At 35.1% G+C, this 20352-nt stretch overlaps 2 protein-coding genes across 2 annotated transcripts; one reads left to right on the forward strand and one right to left on the reverse strand.

The window, feature by feature from the left end:
- Nucleotides 1-3898: 3898 nt before the first annotated feature.
- LOC131931822 (mRNA turnover protein 4 homolog) lies at nt 3899-8941 on the reverse strand. Its single transcript, XM_059288666.1, has 8 exons — nt 8801-8941; nt 8065-8123; nt 7531-7634; nt 7172-7321; nt 6568-6719; nt 5679-5755; nt 5045-5171; nt 3899-4031 (listed from the first exon to the last, which is right to left on the reverse strand). The coding sequence occupies exons 1-8, from the start codon at nt 8826-8828 to the stop codon at nt 3934-3936; spliced, it is 795 nt and encodes a 264-aa protein (XP_059144649.1). The 5' UTR covers nt 8829-8941; the 3' UTR covers nt 3899-3933.
- A 6245-nt stretch (nt 8942-15186) lies between these two features.
- On the forward strand, nt 15187-20343 carry LOC131931823 (14-3-3 protein zeta-like). Its single transcript, XM_059288668.1, has 5 exons — nt 15187-15618; nt 16866-17001; nt 17143-17306; nt 17439-17534; nt 17700-20343. Exons 1-5 carry the CDS (start codon nt 15286-15288, stop codon nt 17751-17753), a joined length of 783 nt encoding a protein of 260 aa, XP_059144651.1. The 5' UTR covers nt 15187-15285; the 3' UTR covers nt 17754-20343.
- Nucleotides 20344-20352: the final 9 nt, after the last annotated feature.

The raw sequence follows: 20352 nt of genomic DNA on the forward strand, positions 1-20352 counted from the left end.
GTGAGTGGTGAAGGGTGACTTCTGGGTTTTAGTATAACCCAAACAGTTCACGCGGAAGTTTAAACCCAGTGTACGTGGGTAAACCATGTCAAACGTCTTAAATTCGGTATTTAGTTTTGTAAAATTCTTTCGTTTCTAGGAGTATCCTTTTGATTAAAAAAAATTAAGTGCGTGGGGGTGATGTTATGGGCATGTGGTCGTAGTCACTAAGTACGACATGCGTTTTTCTACGATTTTTACCTCTCCCCTCACACATCGTCACAAAAAGCCAGACCCCCCCCCCCCTAAAATGACGACACACCTCAGCCTACAACCCCCCCCCCCCCCCTTCAAAGTTGAAGTTGATTTTTTCTTAAAAGGCTATGGAGTGTATCAATCTTCTTCTTCTTCGTTCTTAATTTTTAGTGTTGGAAGGGATCGAGCCTTATATGCCAGAGAACTCGAGACTTTTTCGAATTTATCAACCATGAGCTTTTTGCCGACTCGACTATGCTTCCATCACAATTAAGGATACGTGTCAACTGGTTATGCGCCATTGAGGCCATTGACTCCGATTTCAGCCTGCTTTTCTTTTTGGATTTGCTTCCATAGCCTTTGTCCAACCAAGAACAAACTACAAGGCAGCAGTTGTTTGATTTTGGAGTTGTCTCTCCTAGAAGAGTGGCTGTCCCCAGCTAACGAGCCTCATCTGCCCGAAGTGTATCAATCAATTCCTATTACAATTCATTAAAACAGTTTTTTAAAACGCGAAATAACGGCTAAAGTTCGTTTTCTAGCATTGCTTTTTTATAATGCAAAAGTGTGACGTCACACCATCTGAACACCTCCCACCTCCCCCTTATCACACACCGTCACAAAACTACGAACCCCTTCCCCCCCCCCTCCCCCCTACGAGTGTGACGTTATCAATGGACGACCCCTAAGAGCATTTAATTTTTCTGGGGAAAACGTTTTGGGAAAATGCTTCTAGATTCTAGAGGGAGTAGAATTTTATTATGTCATTGTAGTTTTAAGCGATGGGGTGACGATAAGTTGATGTGGTTATAAAGATCGGCAGTGCCGGGTTGACGCATAAGCTAGCTAAACAAGTTGTAGCTTATTGCTCAGAGGCACTCAACTGTGTGTTTTTTTAATCGCCAGATTCATTTTTTTAACATTTATTTATAATTTGTTGTTGTTTTTCCCGGGGAGGGGGGGGGGGGCGGACACTACTACAAAAGTAGCCTATATATTGTCTAAATAGATTCCATTTCGGGTGGGGGGTAGACTTATTCTTCCCCCCCCCCCCCCCCCCTTTAGAGTAGATGCCTTGAAGAAACTCGAAATTGAATTATTTTTTACAACATTGATTTGAATCTAAATTATTGACTGAGCGCGGTCAACATATGGTAATTTAATTAATGTCTATATGATAATTTATTACAACAGTTTTCTAAAATGCGAAAAAGAGGCTAAAATTCAGTTTCTAACATTACTTTTTAAAATGCAAAAGTATGACGTCAAAATATCATATCATCAAACATCGACGCAAAATTACGGACTCCCCTCGCCCCTACAAATGCGACGTCATTTATGGACAACCCCCTACCCCATAGTGGTAATTATAATAGTTTGATGAGGTTGTTTGCTTGTTATATATTTTATTGCTGTTGTTTACATGAAGTTGATTGTATTCAATTAGAATACAATCAGAGGCGTGGCGAGGTGGGGGGGACATATGTCCCGTGCGCCGACCTTAGGGGGCGCCAAAATGGGTTGGAAAAACAAATTAAAAGATTGAGGGGAGTGCAAATCGAAAGTTTGAGGGGGGTGGAAATCAAAAGTTTGAGGGGGGGGGGGGTGTGCAAATCAAAAGTTTGAGGGGGGTGCAAATCGAAAGTTTGAGGAGGGGGAGAGCAAATCGAAAGTTTGAGGAGGGGGAGAGCAAATCGAAAGTTTGTCCCCGGGCGCCGGGAAGGGTCGCTACGCTTCTGAATACAATCAACTTCATATAAAGAACAGTGTCAATCTATTAGTATTATTACTAGCATGCTAGCAGCGACTTTTTTTTTTAAATTACAAATTGTGATTGCAGGGAGATAGTACATTCGGTCGTTAGAAATGACAGCACACAATTTGGTCTGTTGAAGGATGACAGTGGTTTCCTGTCTCCTATCACCAAAGATAAATATCTGTGTTAACAAAAGCTTCAGTTGGGGTTTTTTCTATTTTTAACCTGGTAACGTTAGACGGGTCTTTAACCAGTAAATCCGAGGGCATGTTATTCCTTTATTAGTACTGTTACGTTAAGTAAGCTAATATCTACCATTTTGAGGAAGTTATGTTTTCACCAGTCTAGAAGATAGTTAAAGTAAGATAATCCGCATTGTCGTAGCGAGGTCGGGTGTCACCCGGTGCGGCACTTAATGGTGTCACCCCCCGGAGGCGTAGCGACCCCGAGGACAAATTTTCGATTTGCACCCCCCCCCCTCAAACTTTCGATTCGCACCCCCCCCCCCCTCAAACTTTCGATTTGCACCCACCCCCTCAAGTTTTCGATTTGCACCCTACCTCAAACTCTCGATTTGCACCCCCCCCCTCAAGTTTTTCTCTATATATTTTGCTATTTTTTGCCTTGAAGTCACCCCCCTAAATGGTGTCACCCGGTGCGGTCCGCACCCCCCGCTACGCCCCTGGATAATCCCTACCATTAAGAGGGTTATTCTACCAGTTTAGTAATGTTCTACCATTACAAGGGGAAGTTATACTTTTCAGTGTAGCAGTTAAAGTAATCTCTACCATTTCGAAGTAATGAAGTGGAAAGAGAAAATAATAACCTGCAAAAATGTATTCTTTGAGCTTAAATACAAAGTGTGTCGTATGAGGGGTGGTAGTCTACTAAAAATACTCAAATGTAGCATGGCGTAATTTTACGTTCGAAATTTCCATTTTAGGTTTTTTATAAAATGACTGTCTAAAACACCTACCTGGTGGGGGAGCAAGGGTATGGGGAGGGGGGGGGTTAAAGTCCGAGTCATATTTGAAATCAGAATTGTTCTTTGAATATTGCTTTTAGATTATTTTAAGTTTAACTTTCCTAATTCAAACTGCTTCATTCTCCTAGGTCAGAAGTTTATTTTTAAAGTGTCACCATCCAAAATCACAAATGCCCTGCCAGACATCAATTACTCAACATCATAAGTAGCTGAAATAGTTAAACACTACTGGACCAATGGATGCAGTGACCACAATTTGAGTATATTATCATTGGATAATAATAATAATACATAAACAAGTAATTTTTTCATACATTTCTTCATTAGCATCAGAAAAAATGTGTACGGCACAATGGTCATATTCTTTGTTGGAATGTACTCTGAAGTTTTAGTAAATGAGTTTTTATCAGCAGTATATTTTGAGTTAAACATCAAATTGTAAATTTTCCTTTTATATAAAGAAACCAGGTAACAGCAAACTGACTGAATGTTGTGAAAAGAAATGAACAATGTCTTCTAGCTATAATACAATGGTCAATACTCACAAAGTGGAACACTAAATAGAAAGAAGTAGCAGTGACTGTTGTAACTACGAGTTAAAAATCAACCTCTGTGTAGTTTCAACACTACTTTTCCTGTGTTACTAGTACCGTAGCAAAATGGGATTACAATATTTTTTAACGAGTACATTTGAAAAAAAAAAAGCACCTTTTCAAATAAAAAACTCCACAGTGAAGGAAAACCAATCAGGAGTTAAATCAAGGCTAGATTTGACCTGTAACAAAAACTGATTATACTGTTGTGAACAATTGATGTACAAAAAAATGCTGATTCACTGCATTGGCAAGGTTTAAAATAGTTAAATATGAATCCAAAACTATCTCTATAATAAAGTGACAAGATAAACAAATAAAAGAAACGCCAAAGTTGTAAAATAATATTTAATAAACAAAAATCATCATGAATCATCTTCTTCATCTTCGTCCCCTTCTTCTTCTTCATCATCATCCATTTTAGCTTCAAGATCATCTGTTGTTTTTGAATCATCTTTTTTCGCTGTAAAAAAAAGTGTAAAAAGTGTGATTACTTTAAGTAATACACCAAACAGTTTCAATTGTACATGTTACTCTGTACAACTGACAGTCAGACTGGATGGATTATTGGTTAAGTAAAGTGTTTAGGGCATCAAGAGTTGTGTGGGTTTGTGTGTGGGAGGGTGTGTGTTGGGGGGGGGGGGGTTTACCACCACCATATTCCACAATAATGTTTATTGGGAAACAAATATTTTTTAAATTAATTCATTAGCTGTATGATTCAGTTCATTCAATCAGGTAGGCCTGTTTGAAAACACTTTCAGAATAAAATTTCAGATAGTAGCTACATTATCATTTTCAATTTTCACATTAATTAAATATTCTTATCAATTGGCTGTTAAAGGGAGGAAACTAAGAACACATGATAAGAATCAGATAAAGCTGGATGAGCTCCCTTAAAACTCTCTCTTATTTTCATAATAGTAAGGGTTGGGATAAAACCTCAAGTGGAATCTTGGCCATAGAAATATAGAAGTTTGTAAAAAAATAGAGGTGAAAAGTTCTTACAATGTACTTTATGAGAATATGATATCAAGCCATCAAATTCTGAAGGCTGTTTCAGTTTTTAAAAATAAAGTATTGTTTTTGATAACTGGAAATGGCTCAAAATTGCCCAAAAGTTGAAAGAAAACTACTTTTATTAAATACGTGCATATGAAATTTTATCAAGCTAACTGAACAGTACACAAGTTGTCATGTTCACATACACACACAGACAAGATTGCAAAACTAAGTTTTTCAGATTTAGAAGGGTTTAAAATGTCAAGCTTTGTCAAAATATTTTTTTTTCCACAAAATTACAATTATTATAATTGCATCATTACAGTGAACTCTAATTGGGCAGAATAATGCCTTTATCATGGAATAATTCCTTCTATTTCTAACCCATTGATCATCAGGCAAGTCCTTAAAATCTCTAATTTAGCATCTACATCTAATAAGCAGCAAGAAGAAAATATAAAAGTTTTTACTCACGTTTGACCTTAACTTTACTAGGTAAAATATGTTCTGGCCTGCTGTCAAACTTTTTCCATTTGCCAGTGTTGCTCCACATCCCATCAATTGTGATATGAAACTCTGCCATTTGATGCCCAAATAATTTCTGGATTATAGGAAAAAATTATTTGTTAATCAAAGATGCACATATTTGTAAATGGATTTGAACTAATAAATAATCTAGAAAAATAAGTAAAAGGCTTAATTTATATACTATAATAAATAATTTTTAGATAATTATTGTTGTAATATGACACTTAATATTTTAAATATCTTAAATTCAACACCTTGAGTGTACAGGGGTTCTGGTGGCGTTGTGGCCTTAAAAATTGAAATATTTGTGTACAAAACATGCTGCTAGACCCCAATAACTATACATTTTCTTCTAAGGGAATGAACAGATAACTTTTGCTTTATAATTAGCTGCTTGAAATAACTTTGGTCGATGGCTTTGTACTAAGAGAGAGAAATTAACAAAATTTCTGTTTTGATGGAATCTTACTTTATCTAAATGCTATATTAATTTTGCTGTACAGTGCCTGGCAGCCAGATAGATTTTTCCCAGTGTCTGGCGGCAAAGTCCAACATTGGTCAACACTAACAATGAACTTACAAGAATTCTGCACTGTTCTGGGTTTAGGACCTGTCCCTTTTCACATACTGTGTGTTCATTTAATAACTGTATGACACCTGAAAAAACAATTAATGGAAACTTAATGGAATCAATATTCTTCATGAAATAAGTATATTAACATGTAATAGGTTAGGTTAGCCTGTCATCCTTCCTAGGACAAAGGCAGCTGACTAGAGCTTTCCAGGTATCTCTGTCCTAGGCTAGTCTCTGCAACTGTCCCCAGGTGTATTAAATTTTCTTGGTGTTTTCTTCCCGGTCATGTATGGACTGCACTATATTCTTGTGTGCCCTCTTCAACTTCCAAAAGGAGCATGGGCTATTTACAACATATTTCCGAGGTTTTGTCAAGTCATTTTCTGTGCCAAGTGTCCTTGATCCTTGTGGATTCCATGATCTGCCCTTTCTGGAAACACTTGTTGCCATTTTCCTTAACATATAGTCCTCTCCGCCTTCTTTTCAGAATTTCTCGCTCCACTGGGATTTGTCTTCTTTTCCTTTATTGTTGTGTAAGGTGCTTGATCAAACAACTTAGTCATTAAAAAAAGTCTTATGATAGAGTCAAAATTGGTAGCTTGGTTTAATTAGTTATTTTAAGAGAGCATTATTTTGCAATCAAATAAAAGTTGTAGGTAGTTTTATTAGTAGTTAGATCTAGATCTAACTAAGAAGGAGGATTGGAGATGCAAAGCACACAATTGCTAATCTGAAGCTCTCATTTATTGGCATAAAACATACAATATCTCTGTGAATGTAAAAACAGACAGGCAGGCTTGTAGCACTAACCGCACAATCATCTCACGAGGTCAAAGATACATCTGCCCATCATAAGGGTTTTTTTAAAACTTGATTATTTCACTGAACCAAATACCTTTTTTAAGTTGTGTTGGTAGGCCCAGCTGCCTAAGCTGAGGCTCTAGTGAGTGGCTGAACTCTGGGAGTGGACCTTCCTCTAGAACAACAGTCTGTGTGGCTATAGCGCCTGACCTGGCATAATCTGGGATGTACAGCTCATCAAAGAACCTAAGTTATTAAAAAATATTTTTCTTAAAATACATATTCAAAGCCTGAAAGTGAAAATGAACTATTAAATTACATGGTTTACTTTTTTTAAATTTAAAAATTATTATCTAGAATATTCGTATATGAGCTTAACATGAATTGAACTATTATAGTTTACAGTTCTCTTCTACAGGTTAAATAGCAAGAAATGCAGAGATAAAAGGACCTTCTTTTATAGGAGTCTTATTTGTTATTACATTCAGTTTAAGTCACATTGTAATATTATTATATCTCAATACAAGGATTTAATATTTACTAAGTTACTTTGGCAAAAATGGTGGTTGATACTGTTATGAAAATGTCATGTTTACTAAAACTATATTTCAAAACCCTATTTAAAATTATCAATGTCATAAGTGACATTGTATAATTATTTATTTTATTATTACAAGTATTTTCAGACTTTAAATTACGTTAAAACTTCTTTTTCTTTAGAGTTTGTGAAGAGAAGCCCAGTCTGTCCTTGCAGGTGTTGGGTAAGTTTGTGAAGATTCTCTCTGTATTCTTCATCTGCTGTTCTACCTAATGCTAACTGCATCACTTTGTTTTTTCCAAAGAAAAATCTACAAGTACAAGATAAAAACATGTATAATAAGAAGTTGAATCAAGGAATGGACATGTTTAGTGAGAGTTGTGTGGCATAAATGATAATATTAAATACACAGGAATGACAGGGGTCTTTACTTTTTGTAGGAAATTTAGTAGGTTTCAGTGAGAAAAAGACAGGTTAATCCTTGTACATATTATATTAGTATAAATAATAACCTAATACCTGCTGTGGTTCCACTGCTGACGAATTTCTTTGAGTTGAACATTTCTCATGTTATGGACTGAAAATGTGAAGATTCTTGCATACTGGTCTGCTGTCTCTCTAATCTGTTTAAATTAAACCGTTGAAATTATTAACTTAAATTACAGCAGAATGTTCGTGATAAAAAAATAAAGGGGGTTAAAGCACCAGCATTCAACATGGATTATAGAGAGATCTATAGTTTTAAACTTTTATGTTTACTAAAAGAGAAAACAACTAACACAGGAACTTGAAAATATATAATAATGAAGCTTGTCCTAATTATTATCCCACATTTGTTTATTTTTAATATCATAGTGTACTTTTACCTTTCATACCCTTAAAACTTTAAGACATATTATGGAAGCACAGAGGCGTAGCGACCCTTCCCGGCGCCCGGGGACAAACTTTCGATTTGAACCCCCCCTCAAACTTTTAATTTGTTGTTGTCCCCCCCCCCCCGCTACGCCTCTGTGGAAGCATGTTTATGTTTTCAAAGCGTAAGTAAATACATACCCTTTCTATCAACTTTTGCTTTAACTCTAAGCCTTTCTTTCTTGTTTGTGTCAAGGAAACTGAAAAGAGAGATGAAACAAGTAAAACAAGAAGCTTGGACTTAATGCAAGATTACCTAGTATTGCTAGTAAGTAGTAAGTCTAAAAAAATTAGGACCAGGCATGTATATTTAATGTATGATTCTCAACTGTGTGCAGGGACTGCTAATCTCAAGTTCTCAGATCCCAAACTCAGTCCATCCATACTCCTGTGTCATATTTTTTTAGTAAAGTCTCTAAAATCTAAATCAAGATCTCACGTCTAACTGGCCTCCAGATAGATCTATAGCATAGGACTTCCCAGAATCCACCTAAAGAGCTAGGTAGTTAGTACTAGTTAGTAAGCCAAGGTAAACTACATTAAAACTAGGCAGCTGAATATAAAAATAAAATTGACCACAAAAGCCTTTTGTAATTGTATGCAGTGGTCACAGAAAAGGATGAGCTTTACTTTATTTTGTCAGTTCAAGTATTTTTACATGCTTATACCTGGGGGGGGGGGGGGCGAGTAATTCATTTACAGAGATAGATCTAGCAAGGAAATGGGCGGGGGGGGGGGGGTATTTTTTAAACCACTTTTTAGAGCAGAAGTGCCAGAAGACTGCCTCTTTTCTTTTTGTGTAAATTGAAATTGAAAGATATACAGACATGACGTAGATCTAAATAAATTGTATTTATTTAAGGTTTTATTAACTCACCCTTTTTATCTCTTTTAGATTTTGGCATTTTAATTAAAATTAAGCTGCTTAGTGTGGTTTCAAAACAAAGCTAAAATGTTACTTCTACTCCACACGTGTGGATAGTCTAAATAAACCCAAACACGGAAGCGGAAACTATTGCGGGGCGTGGAGAAAGGGAAATAATACAGATATATAACCATAAATAATGACGCGATTTTAATTTTTAAATGGACATAGATTAGGTGGGGGGGGGGGGGGGAGAGCTCAGGCGAAATAACTAATAGAAGATTTTGATAGTCAGATATTCCGTCCCTCTAATAAGTACCTGCCTAAAGTCTTTTTTTTTGCAAGCTTTTGTTTAACTCACTTCCTCTGTCGACAGTCTGTCGTGGTTACATTGCTATTTCTACTTGACAGATACGGTTCGTCAGAGGCGTAGCGAGGGGGGAGGGGCGGGTGCGGACCGCACCGGGTGACAACATTTAGGGTGGTGACACAAAGGCAAAAAATAGCAAATTATATAGAAAAAAATTTGAAAGGGGGGTGCAAATCGAAAGTTTGAGGGGGATGCAAATCGAAAATTTGAAAGTTTGACCCCGGGAAGGGTCGCTACGCCTCTGGGGGGTGACACCATTAAGTGCCGCACCAGGTGACACCCGACCTCGCTACGCCACTGCGGTTCGTAATTGGTACGTGGGTCAAGACATGAAGACAATGCATTGTGATATTAAATTTGACTTAATTGGATGCCTAATTAATTTTTTATGAATTAATTACAATTTTGACCAAATTAGTAGGCATTTCTATCCAACCACACCACACGCGTCATTACGTTCAATAGGCGCGCAATGGTTTTTAGTCATGAAACTCTATTGTAAATAAAAACATGTAAAGTACTAAAAAATTTCATAAAAAACGTTTTTAATAACAAGCTTTTTATGTAGGGCCGAAGGGCCTACTAATGCACTAAAAAGTAGAAAATAAATTATAGACTACTATTTAAATAACTATAAAGAAAAGCGTGGGTCTTTTCCTAAACATTAGTAAATGTATCCAATAGATACTAAAGTGACTCACGCTTTTCTTTATAGTTATTTAAATAGTAGTCTATAAAAAATAATTTATTTTCTACTTTTTAGTGCATTAGTACATAAAAGCTTGTTATTAAAACGATTTTTATGGGAAAAAAATTGTATGTATCGTAATTTAGAAAAAAAAAGAAAGTTGATCTTCAGATCACTAGAATAGTAAAAAGCCTTGGCCTATAAAGTTTATAAACCTAGGATGAATGGTACCCAAATAAAAGTATCACTTTTTAGAGGCTTCCATTATTCTCATTTACAAAACACAGGTATGTTTCATCAGTTATTTATGGCCCATAAATTTAACAACTACTTTTGGGGAGGGGGCAGATTTTTTAGAGGCCTACTATACACTTTGAGTTAGGAAATGTGATGTAACAATATTTCGTATTTCTAAAAATAATGAAAAAAGATGAGGAACTGTCTGACGTCATTTTAGGCGTGGCGCTTGGTGGCCGATTTTGTCGGGAGAGAAATGGGGTTTAGGTCAAATTTCTCGACTTTCTAATAATGCATGCAGACGAAATTCATCATGGTTCCAACCAGTTACGATGCGTAGGGCCTACCCGACGAAAGACAGAGAAAGAAGGAACAACGGGGACTTCTGAGCTATAGTCAATTCTATTACTATGTAGGCTATATAAGTTTAAGGCTTACTACTGGCCAAACATTGGTTCCGTTACGATTGGGCCTAACTCTATTACATTTTTAGCCATCTTCTAATTGTAAAAGCAAACATAGATCTATGTCTACTTAGACTTTAGTTGTCTTTTTTTTTCAAAGGATAAGGGCTACAAGGGCTACTATACTATAATAGAAAGCTCGACAGTATCGAATAGTTAGGAATACGATAAAGTTAAAGCAAGGGTTTTGATTTGGGTTAGGACCCGGGTAGAAAAACTTTAACTTTAACAATTTCTATTTTCATAGAAGCAGAGGCGTAGCTAGGGGGGGGGGGGGGCGGGGGGGGGGGCGGCCGCCCCGGGCGCCGACCCTTTGGGGGCGCCAAAAGGGGTGGGAAAAAAATTTTAAAGCTGATTTTATGCTGCAGTTTTGAATTATAAACTGTCTAAGTTAAGAAATGTAATGGCTACACGCCTTTACAAACTGATTTAACTGTTTTCTACCTTGATTTCTTAATGTAAAACATATACTCTTAAGAAACAGTGACCGGCAAAACCGCTTTGAAGCTTTACCTAGATGGGGGGGGGGGCGCTTTTTCGAGACTTAAAACGGAAGAATTTACACTAGATTGTTGAGTCGATAAACGTTACACTATTAAAAGAAACCAATTGTATTGAAACGTATTGTACGATTGTTGAACTGTAAAATACGTTAGTGACTTTTATCAAGATGGTGCAGGGGGGGGGGCGCTTTTAGGCTAAATAAAATAGCAAAATTACACAGGATTCTGAGAAAACAACCTTTAGCTCTCAGAAAGAAACGAATTGTACTGTGCATTGTATAATTGTGTAACATTTTTTAAAAAAAGTTTGTTACGTTAAAAACCGCTCTACAAACTTTGTCCAAGATGGTTGTGATGAGTGTGTGGGTGGGGGGGTGGGGGCGCTTTTTTCGCTAAAAAAATCGCAAGTATTTGTACTGGATTGGTGAGCAGATAACTCTCTTAACACTTAGTAAAGAAACCAAGTGTATTAACGCGTAATGTACAATTTCAATAGCCAGTTTTGTTTTAAAAAAAAGACGCGACTAGTTCTTTGTAAGATTCTTACGATTCTCTCAACTTCAACGTGAGAGATCAGATACTTTTGATTGATTGCATTACATCTTACCTGGATGACTGAACTATATTAAAGAGAACTAAATATCACCGATTCTTGAATCCCTAAGCCACTAACCACCACTTTTTTCCATGCTCTTATTTCATTCTCCACTGTCTGTAATCTAGCTCCAAGCCATACAGTAAAAGAGACCACATTTAGTTATAGATCCTGATTGAATTTTTTTGATAATGCATTTGAATTAATTCTACATTTTCTTAGAGTATTAAAACGCGTTTTATTGCTGCTGATTATAATCAGAACGTCATGGGCTATCATTAAATTGATTGTTACTGCTTCTTCAATCAATACAATTAGTTCTGCATTTGTTGTTGACGTTGTGCGAGCAGTGTTTCTTCCAGACTTTTTTCTTCGGGGGGGGGGGGGGGGGGGGGGGGCACTTGAAATTTTCGGGGGGGGGGGGGGGGCGGTAGACTTTCTTCGGGGGGGGGGCGGACACTGTTAAACGTATATATTTTCTATATATAAATTTCATTTCGTTCGGGGGGGGGGGCGGTAAAATTTTTCGGGGGGCTTCGCCCCCCCCCCCCCCCCCCCCCCCCCCGAAGAGATGCCTGGAAGAAACTCTGTGTGCGAGAAGGCAGGGCTAATCTGCGAAATTCAAGACTACGAGCTGTTAACATCCGTTGGATTCCAGTTTGTTTTCTCTAGCTTGTTTTGTCATACCATCAACCAATCAACGAAATACCCATGTCGTATTCCAATGTGAACTATAAATATTTCTGATAACTTCTTCTTGTATGTCACTTGTGTGTCCTTACTCTAACAAACTTCGAATCCAACTATGTACCATATCACAACAGAGATCGTTCCAAAACTAGAACATTAAAGGCTGGTCTAAACATATTAGCGTTAGCTACAAACTACCCTCTAACACAGATCAGGCTTATTTTTTTTACTGACATTACTAATTTTTCGTAAAAAAAAGTTAAACGCATCTTAATGGGAATTAAATTGTCGTAAAGTTTTAAGGAATGAAAATCATACAATGTAATTATTAAACCTTGTCCGGACTGTAGCGTACACGCTTACTCACACGCTTACACACACAAATACACTCTTACCCACACACAAGCTTATATATAAACACACTATCACACACACATAATTATACACACACACATGTATATATATATATATATATATATATATATATATATATATATATATATATATATATATATATATATATATATATATATATATATATAAATAATATATATATAAGCGGGGGGGGGGGCGCCAAATTGAAAGTTCGCCCCGGGCGCCGGGAAGGGTCGCTACGCCTCTGCATAGAAGTAGGCCTAATTCCATATTTATAATGGTTAAATTTAGCTGACTAAACAACCACTAGCAGTATTTTTTTTTTTGTTTGTTTTTTTAATCCCACAAATTGTACGGTGAACGTTAACAATCATTTTAAAACAAACACTTAAGCAAATAGACCTAAATGCCATCGCAGGCAGGTTATATATAAAGGCCCGTACTTTTAAATTAAAAGTAGGCCTAATAGTCGTATAGGCCCAGTGGCGTAGCGAGGTCGGGTGTCACCCGGTACGGCACTTAATGGTGTCACCCCCCCCCCCCCAGAGGCATAGAGACCCTTCCCAGGGACAAACTTTCAAATTTTCGATTTGCACCCCCCCTCAAACTTTCGATTTGCAACCCCCCCCCCCCTCAAGTTTTCGATTTGCAACCCCCCCCCCCCCCCCCTCAAACTTTCGATTTGCAGTCCCCCCGCGAGTTTTTCTCTATATATTTTGCTATTTTTTGCCTTGGTGTCACCCCCCTAAATGGTGTCACCCGGTGCGCACCCCCGCCCCCCCCCCTCGCTACGCCCCTGTATAGGCCTACCACTAAAATGTAGGTTCTACGTTAAATAATTCGTTATTTTTTCAATACGGGTTCTTTATTAGTAGGAACTCGGATTCCCGTGCATTAAGTATTAGGGATATAGATCTAGACTTCAATTGGCTAAATTTAATTTAATTTCGGTAGATTTCCAATTTCTAGATTCCTTCAGCATAGCTCATTGGCCTTTTTTTTTTTTATTTCTGCTTACACCAAACTGTTAAAAAAAAAGAATTCACATAGTTTTCAACTAACTATTGATATTGTGCAGATATAGGCTTAGTGTTGTTTCCAAAAAGTGTAGTTAAGTAGGTGTGTTGCTGTTACTTATATGTAGTTTTGAGATAACATTTTTTTAAATATAAATAAATTATAATGAGGGCCTATAACTCACAGGTACAGGTTGTCAATGATCGGTACAGCAAAACACTTTGCTAAATTAACAGGTTCGCGTCTCGCATTTAACTCACAGTGGTAGGATTTTCTATATTTTTTTTATTTTTTATATAAATAGCAGAAATTATTTAACATTTCTCTCAACATACGTCATAAAAGCCTAGCCACTTGCATAGTTTTTCGAAATGCTAAAATGCCCCCTTCTCTATAACCCCCCTCCCCCTCATTTTTCGATGTGTATGTAAAAACCACTTTTTCATATATATATATATATATATATATATATATATATATATATATATATATATATATATATATATATATATATATATATATATATATATATATATATTACTCTCAACATTTCGTTGAGACAATGCTCAAATTAATTTACCAGATATTTCATGTGAAAAACATAGTAAGCTATAAAGAGGCATATATATCATATATATATATATATATATATATATATATATATATATAATTAGCCTGTGCAAGTATTAATTAGCCTAGTTATTGAATTTTAAAGATAGTCAAACAAATATAGATATATCTACTTCAAGTAAATTATTTGATTAAAAACTAAAGCAATTTTTATTAAATTAGAAACGTGTTATTAACAAAATGCAATAAGTTTAATGTCTTTTTTTTTTGGAGGGAAGGGGGAATCTAGTGTTTTGCATTGGGCTTAGTGATTAGTCATTAGATCTAGATTTAGATCTCTGGTATGCCTACACGGTCAAGCCCACTTGGCATCAAAGTGTAGCATGGTCCTATAGGCCTAAACCAAAACTTTTTACTTTTAACATGAAAGAAATGGATGTCTGAAAATTTCACTCTGGAAATCAGTTTAGTTTCGAATTTTAATGTTAATATAATATAGCTTCTTCAAGTATAAAATAAAAACATTTTTAGTTAAATAATTTCTCAATATTGAAGACAAAATAACATAATTTAATCAAATATTAAAATAGTCAAGAATAAAACAATCCCTTTTTTTCGTTACCATGGAAATTGTGACGTCAAAATCTTCCGACAAGTTCCGTATTCTCATTCTCGGTACTGCGGAGTAATTTTTCTCACGGTTGCAATTTTTGCGGAAGTACAATTACCCGTATAAAAATAGTTTGTAAATTAAACTATAATATAATTAAATTAAGATATTAAAGCGAAAATACGTAATATTTTTTAATCATATCAATACATTTTAATATTAATTTCTTTTTAAACTTAAGGCTTTTCTTTATAAAAATAGACTTATTGAATTATGTGAGTAATATCTAAAAGTAGGGCAAGTCGCTCGCCATCTTGGAATATTTCTGTTTCATTCCAGCAGAATCGTGGTCTGCTCAAACAAAATTTAGGCTTTAAAATGAGTAATCAGGGTCTTACTCTCAAGGAACAGTATGTGCACAAAGCAAAGCTTGCTGAGCAAGCTGAACGGTATGATGACATGTCAGGTGCTATGTGTTCATGTGTAAAATACGTTTACTCCGATGATAATTCTGGAGCGACTCTCGACAACGAGGAAAGAAACCTCCTGTCTGTTGCCTACAAAAATGTCGTTGGTGCTCGAAGATCAGCCTGGAGGGTTGTTTCAAGCATAGAATCTAAAACCGAAGGCAGTGAGAAAAAGCTTGAAATGGCTAAGAAATATCGAGAAACCATTGAAGAAGAACTTAAGTCAATTTGCAATGAAGTTTTGGTGAGTAGGGTGGTGTGCCTCCATTCTAGCAAAAATAGATTCAATGTGGCAAAAGCCAGACCAAGTCCAATGTTACATAAAAACGTACCACGTAATAATCTTAACTCATTCCTTGATGTTTTGTCTCAATCCTGAGCTTTAACATATCTAACTGCTAACCCAAATGATAAATCAGATAAATCTAGATCTACCTTTGTTTTAATGATTCATGTCAAGTTAAATCTAAATCTAACTGGGTGTTTGTTGTAGTCCTATCTCCAGTATTCAGTTAGTTAGGTCTAGATATCTAGAATCTACAGTTCTATACTTAAAGATCTAAATCCCGACCCCTACAAAGAGTTTGGAAAGATGTTGAGAGGAAGCCTACTGAATAAATGAAAAGACCTAGAGTCTACTGGCAGTAGATTCTACACTTAAATTTAATAGATCTAACTAGAGTCTACATGAGAAAACGTATTCAGTGTCTGATAATTTGTATAGGCCTATAATTTATAGGCTACTTAGATATTTTGGGGAATTTTTATACCAGTGTATAAGCTACCAGTGATAATAGAATCTTCTTTATAAAAGGGGTGTAAGGTTACTGGTAGTTAACTAATTACACACATGGCTGGCTGGCTATTGCTAATCCTACCCTAATTTCTAACCATAAAATTTGTCGAGATTACAATACTACTAATAACCCAACACACCTATTTTATGGAAAAGTCTATTATCGGTAGGCCTATCTAAAATCATCCAAATATTTTGATTAGGCCTGGGTCGCTAAAGGTAATGGTTATAATGAATAATGCTTTTAGCTGTATGTCCTAGATTCACAGTTTCACTCATTGGTAAATACTTGGGCCTAATTAATCAATTATTGTAGGCCTAAATAGCTCTACTCTAAAGATCAAGTACACCTTTTTTTTTCATTTTTTGTTGAATGTTAAAAAATCTACCACTAAGCTATTCAGTCTTAAATAGTACCAATTCCAAATAAGACCACAAATTGCCCTGCAGATGTGTATGTGAATCAAGATTTATTCTTCAGTCTACACTATTTACACTATATATTAGATAATTAGGTTGTACCCAGCATTGTATATTAGATTACTAGTCCAAAAACTGAATCAACCATCACAGAACATGTCAAAAGAATTCACATGTATGAATTAAAAAATTGATGTTACAAGATTGAGTCGTTAGAGAACAAATTTTACTTGTTATAATGGGTAGAATTTTATCAAATAAATTTATTTTTCCAGGATTTGCTGTCTAAATATCTAATCCAAAAAGCCCAAGATGATAGTGCCCACCACGATAGCCATGTTTTCTACCTCAAAATGCAGGGTGATTACTACCGCTACTTATCAGAAGTCTCTGTAGGAGAAGATAGAAAAGGTAATAGAAATTTTCTTTAGCTAAAAACAAGTACATTTAGGAGAGGCTAAAATCTAAACTTTAAAGTGTGTATAAAAATGAATTTCTTACAGCTTCATCTACATTTATTTACTTTACACATCGTTTTTGTTTGTTTTACAGTCAATGTTGCCAAATCAAATGAGGCATACAAAAAAGCTACAGAGATCGCTAAAGAAAAAATGCAGCCAACACACCCTATAAGACTAGGACTGGCTCTGAACTTCTCAGTCTTTTATTATGAGATCATGAATGAGCCAGATGAAGCTTGCAAGTTGGCGAAAGCTGTAAGTTATAGTAGTTATACATTTAAATACACAGACCTAAAAATAATTTAATTACTTTTGAAATATCTTTTTTTTTTTTTTGTTAAAACGTTTTTCTGTTTGATTTTACAACTTTTTTTTTTGTTACCACAGGCATTTGATGATGCTATTGCCCAGTTAGATCAGTTGAATGAAGAATCCTACAAAGACAGCACATTAATAATGCAGCTGTTGCGAGATAATCTTACAGTGAGTTTTTTGCATTTTATTTAAAATCAGAAAATTATTTGGCTCTTTTTTAAGATTCCGTTAGCCATATGAATGTTTTAAGTAAAATGTTGAGTTTTCTTTCAAAAAACGTCTGGTTTTCTTTAGGCATTAAATAATATATTACGTTTATTTTTAATCCTGCAGCTGTGGACATCTGACTCGCAGGCAGAAGTGGAGCAAGAAGCCGAAAACCAGTGATATGTATGGCTGTCTAATAACTACATTTCTTTTAATTATGAATTCAAGCAGTTTACAGAAAAACAACTTTCAGTCATCAATTTCCTCATGTTACAATCCACGCCCTTGATCCATGTCCTAGCCCTTATCATTCATCAAATCAATTCCCTTACCCCCACATCACTTGGGTTCAGTAGTCTAGAGACATCATAGCTCACAACAAATAGTGCAAACGTATTAATGCTCTTACACTTCCATCTTAATTTACCACATTCAAATGCATTTTACTAATGCATTGTTTATTGGTTTTCACCCTTTAGCTTTTTATATTAAGTTTTGCCATAAATTTCAGTAACCTAGGCAACAGAGTGATGTAACAGAGCAAAGTTTGGCTCTGGAGTTAGCTCTTTTTAAAAGTTAAATTAATTGCTAATCTTTACAACTGTGGCAGATAATAATAAAGCACTTAGTTTAAAAATGTGTGTTTGTTGTCAATGTGTTGAAGGCAAACATTTGCATTTACTTATTTTGATTATTCAGTTCTTACAAATCCAAGAATATAATTTTGTAACATCACAATGTTAGATGTTAGCTATTTTTACTGTTTTTATAATAAATTCTGCATACTTGATATTTTTGTATGAGTAAACTATTTTCTAATTTAGTATTTCAGTTTTGTTTGATGAAAATGTTGGAGTGGGTTTGCTATTTAGTCTCAACTTGAATAAGCAATTTAGTTGTTTGATTTAAATTAAATTTTATCTGTTGTAGTTTTAGAACAAGATTTAAAATTCGAACCAACTTCTAAAATTAATTTTTGCGTCAAAATAAGTTAAAGCATGGCTTTCTGCTTATGTTGACATTTTATTTGCCTAGATGTAAGTTTGCGTTGTTTTACTTGTGAGAAGGGTTAACTCTATCAAATGTCACTTGTGTATTGTTTTGATGGTTTCTGGCCCAAAGAACATGACAGGGTTATGCTATTAATGGCATACACACCAGCGAATTCACCATGCTTACATAAGCACAGACACAGTTGTCAATGCAAACTAAGCTTTCATATACATCCAGTTTGTCTGTCAAAATAGTCATGGTAGGTTCAAATGCTGATTCATCTCTGCTTCAGTCATTTTCATCCCCATTATAACTATAACGATTATTATGAAACTTTATATTATCATTATAATAATGTGTATGTCAAGTTTTACACTCTTATAGCTGTCAGTGTAAGGAAAATAACACATTTTTTCTGTGATCACATGTGAATGGCTGCATGACTGTTTGTTCGTACAATTTTTTTCAATAGAACACTAAATCTTCATTTTTTTTTAATATGAGTAGAATATTTGCACCAGTTGTTTCTGTAAGATATGGAAGTTGATTATTATTTTTTTTTTAGAAAACAAGATCCAAGTAGATGGTTTGGTTATTCACTATGTGTAATGGTAATCATCCACTTTTTGGTTGTTTTTTTTTCCTGATAGCCTCAGTAGTAAGTGCAGATTCCTTGTTCAGATAATCAATATTCTTTGTTGTGAATTCAGTGTTTTTCCCCCTACAATTCTGCTTTTTATCTTAGGCATATTTTAATTCTGTCACTCAGCATTGTGTTATCAGCAGTTTAGTATATTTTAGAATAATGGTAATAGCTATTTCTGATTCAAGAACACTGAATCCCTTGTCCTTTTAAATCGAGGCACACTGCATAATAGTCATTCTAAGTAATTTATTTTTGGAGGTGAAGATTTTTTGTTGGTCATCAGTAATGGTTGAAAACAATGGTCAGTGATAGTCTGAAATAAGCTAAATTTCATATTTGATTGTTAGATCTAGGATTTTAATTCTTTTTTCTAATCTTCATCACAGAAGTGTTTGTAAACACACATGACAAAGATATTGCTTTTACATGGCATATTAACCAAGGAGAAAAGCTCATTCAGCATTTTGTAGTGTCACATGTCCAGCTTTTTTTTTTAATTCATAACTTTGTATTGGGTATGTTTGGCATAAGAATTAATAGTGTGGATTTACAAGTTTTTGTCTAAGTGTCATTAGCAATGATTTTTTTTTTCAATAAAATTCCACTATTAAATTTTTTTTGTGGTGTATATCAAAATAGTGGATTATTTATCCTTATTTTGGACACCAGTCTTTATGGTGAGGATGCAAGTTTAATCATCAGTTAGCTCAGAGGTCTATGCCCTTAACAAATTTGCCTCCTCTCCAGTTGTTAGAGTTGAGAAGTGAACAATCCCATCCCAAGATCCTTAGTCCAGAACTTATTTTAACACCAATCAGAAAAGTAATCCATCTTGGCTTATATTAACACTTTGCTTGTCTTACCTTTGAAAATATTTTCAACTGTAGGTGTCCATTTTTTTTTTTAAACCTTTTATTTTTTTTTTGAAGGAAGAGACCGTTTCCTTTGGTGTTGCTCATTGTGTGTGTATTTTTTCAGTACTGTATCTTATTATAAAACCTTAAATTGGTTCTCTCAACTTTGTATGTAAAGTCAAATGGAAAAAATCCATTGACATAAAATCATAAGCTTGTTAGTAATTTTTCAATTTAGGCCACTTGAAAAATAAAAATTGCGTATGTGTAAAAACATTGTGGGTGT

Source organism: Physella acuta, unplaced genomic scaffold (genome assembly GCF_028476545.2).
Source record: "Physella acuta isolate Inbredline_101_S28 unplaced genomic scaffold, ASM2847654v3 ptg002039l, whole genome shotgun sequence".
Classification (NCBI taxonomy): domain Eukaryota; kingdom Metazoa; phylum Mollusca; class Gastropoda; family Physidae; genus Physella; species Physella acuta.